This window comes from Sphaeroforma arctica, assembly GCF_001186125.1.
Source record: "Sphaeroforma arctica JP610 unplaced genomic scaffold supercont1.2404, whole genome shotgun sequence".
Classification (NCBI taxonomy): Eukaryota; class Ichthyosporea; order Ichthyophonida; genus Sphaeroforma; species Sphaeroforma arctica.
In genome coordinates, this window is record NW_014038154.1 from 3,483 (window position 1) to 6,827 (window position 3,345).

Genomic DNA, 3,345 nt, shown 5'->3' on the forward strand with positions numbered 1-3,345 from the left:
ATAAATGCAGTCCACGTCCAGCGTTAGAATTAAGACTTTCACTAAGGACATAAGGAACACAAGGACGAAGAGGATTCTTAGGTTTACAATATAAACAGTCTCTAGTCCTCTTCGTCCTTGCCAGGGACACAGAACGCCAAACCAGCCGGCCCAATCGGCTGAGCAGGTGTAGGCCCATAACATGGAGGCCGAGTTGGTACAAATTAGGGAGAATTTGGCCGGCCTGTCTCAATATCAACAACAAGTTGCTAACTTACAGCAACAAGTGGAGGTGTCACAATGGCACAATATCAACAACAGATTGCTGAGCTACATCAACAGATACAGCGAACCCTGCAGTCGGGAGGTCCACATTGAAGCTCAATAAACCTGATATCTATGGAGGCAAGGCAGATGTATCTACAGTGCGGGAATGGTTTTATCGTATGGAGTAGATGTTTGCCGCGGAAGGAGTAAATCTTGGACATGAGGCACCAGAGCAAATAAAAATCAAGTATGCGAGCACATTCTTGAGTGGTCGTGCTCTGGCGTGGTTCAGGAAGAACCAAGGCAACATAGCGCAGTGGGCCGATCTCAGCCAGTAGATACAAGACATGGTCTTGCCACCAAACTGGCAGACTGAGTGTATAGAAAAGTTGATGGCGATTAGGAAGACCGGCGCTGTGCAAGCTTACACAGATAAGTTTCAAGAGCTTTTGCTTGATGTACCGAACATGCAAGAAAACGAGGATGTAGCTATATCCATCAAGGGACATGACGACCAGTTGAAGATGGAGGTACGCTTGAAGTTAACTAATGAAGACGGCTTAGTAGAGGCAATGAAAATTGCAGACATTGTAGCTTCGATTATTCAGAAGTCATCTGGTGCACGTGACAAGGCAGAGGAATCGAGTCAGGGCACAGATGGGAATAGCAGCAAAGACAAGTGCAACATGTGTGGGAGGGCTGGCCATTTTGCAAAGGACTGTTAGTTTGACGGAGAGTGCCTAAAAGTGTGGTAAGAAAATTCACATGGCAACTGTATGCAAGCACGCATAACGGGACGGGCTAATCGTACGACGGCTAGGAGATAGTAAAAGACTCTGGCGAGAAGAGTTGTTAATTGACGGTCGTACAGTATCGGCCATATTAGACAGTGGGGCTGAGGTAAACTTACTACTGTAAGATTCGGTCTATTAAGGCGATATTGATGCCTTAGAGTAAATAAATGCGTAGGTAAATTCTAAGTATCGTGAAAATATCAAAGTAAATAAATGAAATGAGACGTTTAGTAAAGTTAGGTATGCCTCGTGAAATTAGCAATACTCTGAAGGATTGTGAGGCTGAGACATTGCCTATATACTGTTTCCGCCGAAGGAACTTTATGTGTTTCGTTGTCGCTCTATTAGAAACTATGGTATGTTTCATTAGGGCGAATCCGAGAGACTCATAAAATCCTATCTCTAGAAAAAAGTATAAAAAAATACTCTTGATGTCCTTAGTTATTGTCTTAACCAATAGCTTGCCACAATCAAGAATTACTGACTTAGCCTTCATCAGACTGGCACGTCTTGTAGGCTGATCGGAGGATCAACCAACTAGGTAACGTTAATTGTCCCTAGAAACCTATATTCGGTTGAGCCATCTCGCTACCGAAGTATTCAGATACACATAAAGTTGGAAAGTAAATATAGTTCTATTAATAGAACTAGACCAACTCTTATGTTTAGTATTTTACTGAGGCCTATTAATGGCCTCGTCCAAATATCTGATATGTAAAAAAATGGAAAAGGTAATAATTAATAAAACCACTAAAACCCATGTAGGAAACTTAAGTTCCTCGTACTATTAAGAGTACGTTTATAATTTACGTACTGCTTAAGAGTACGTTTATAACAGAGTCTAATGTGGAGGCCCGGCTATTACACAGCCCGCACCCAGCTTTGAGACCCATGAGAAGCAAGTTGCTCACTCAAGCTGATTATGGGTCAAAAAGCGAGAAAGGAAAAACGGGTCGAAAACATTAAGTATCATAACATATAGTTAATGTTTCTCAGGCAAAGAAGTTAAACGTTCTCGGTTACCGTGTGGGTTTTGGGCTTAGGTCCAGTATGTCCGTGGTGGTCGACTGGTTTCTTAAGCTTCAGTGTCTTATGCACATATGAAGGATGAGCATTAAAGCTCGGGATAAAAGCTGTAGGTGGATAAGTTTTAACTTCCGTGCCTCGCTCGGTGACGCATACTGCAGTTGCGTGTTTCGTCCTAGCCTCCCGTTGAGACTTAGATGTTAAGAATGGAATCTTCGATTCTTCATCACGCTTGAAGGTCTCGAATTGTGTCCATTTGGATGTTCCAACTGGACTTATTCGACATATGATTATATGTCGCCAAGGCGTCTTCTGAACTGCACGGGTACCCTGGTAGAGGAAAGAATCTACCTCTCTATCCACATATATGGGCTCACATTGTACCATCGATATCAACTGTGGGAGTCATTATCTGAATATCTTATGGGACAACACAACGTGATGGTAGCATCTTGTATATGTACATAATTAGCAACTGTGTTATCAACAACCACGGTGGATTCGCTCATGCGTTCTCATCTGTTAAGTCGATTTGAAACCCATCACCGTCTGGATGTTTTAGAGTTTGGTATCGCGGCAGCTGCGCATTATGATGTGCTGCAAACATGTCTAAGGTATGTGGACTATATATGTTGTCGCAATCTTAAACCATTTAGGATTGGCCATACAATCCGTAGCTAGTAGCTCTCGGCCCATCTTGTTGAAGTACGGTACAAAGCGTGACAGCATATCCGATAAGTGATTATGTATTGCCGGTATATGTGTGATGCTAAATGGAAAATTTGCGATCGTATCGTGCCATCGACTGATCAATTGTGAGTTGGGGTTCATATCCTTAGATGTTGCACCAATTTCTGATCGCACAGTTCATTGAAATCTGTACCGTGTAGGTAGTCCTTAATATGAGTGAGTGCAGTCACAATAGCCAACAGCTCTTATTGCACCGTCTGAGTTCATAACCCTGCTAAAGAGCTGCACATATCTCGGTTTTCCGTCAATCATTCGATACAGAACGCCTCATGTTTCGGTGGCTGGACTACTGGAGCTCGCTGAACCACTGTTTTGAGCTACTTAAAGGCATCATCACATTCTTTAACCCACAACGCTCCCAATCTAGCCTTGTGACATCGTAAATGTCCGAAAGGCATAAGGTAGCTTGCCAAGTGTGGAACTCCATCTGACAGGAAGTTGATGAATCCGCACATGCTGTTAATGTCTTTGCCTGTAGTGGGGGTTCTTCAATCCAGCAAGTGTTCGACCTTTCCGGGGTCGATCATAA

The 3,345-nt window shown here is 43.1% G+C and overlaps 1 protein-coding gene across 1 annotated transcript; it reads left to right on the forward strand.

The window, feature by feature from the left end:
• The first annotated feature begins 565 nt into the window (after window positions 1-565).
• Window positions 566-1,281, forward strand: SARC_12568 (hypothetical protein). The gene has a single exon (XM_014293323.1). The coding sequence runs from the start codon at window positions 594-596 to the stop codon at window positions 969-971; it is 378 nt and encodes a 125-aa protein (XP_014148798.1). The 5' UTR covers window positions 566-593; the 3' UTR covers window positions 972-1,281.
• The last annotated feature ends 2,064 nt before the right edge of the window (window positions 1,282-3,345 follow it).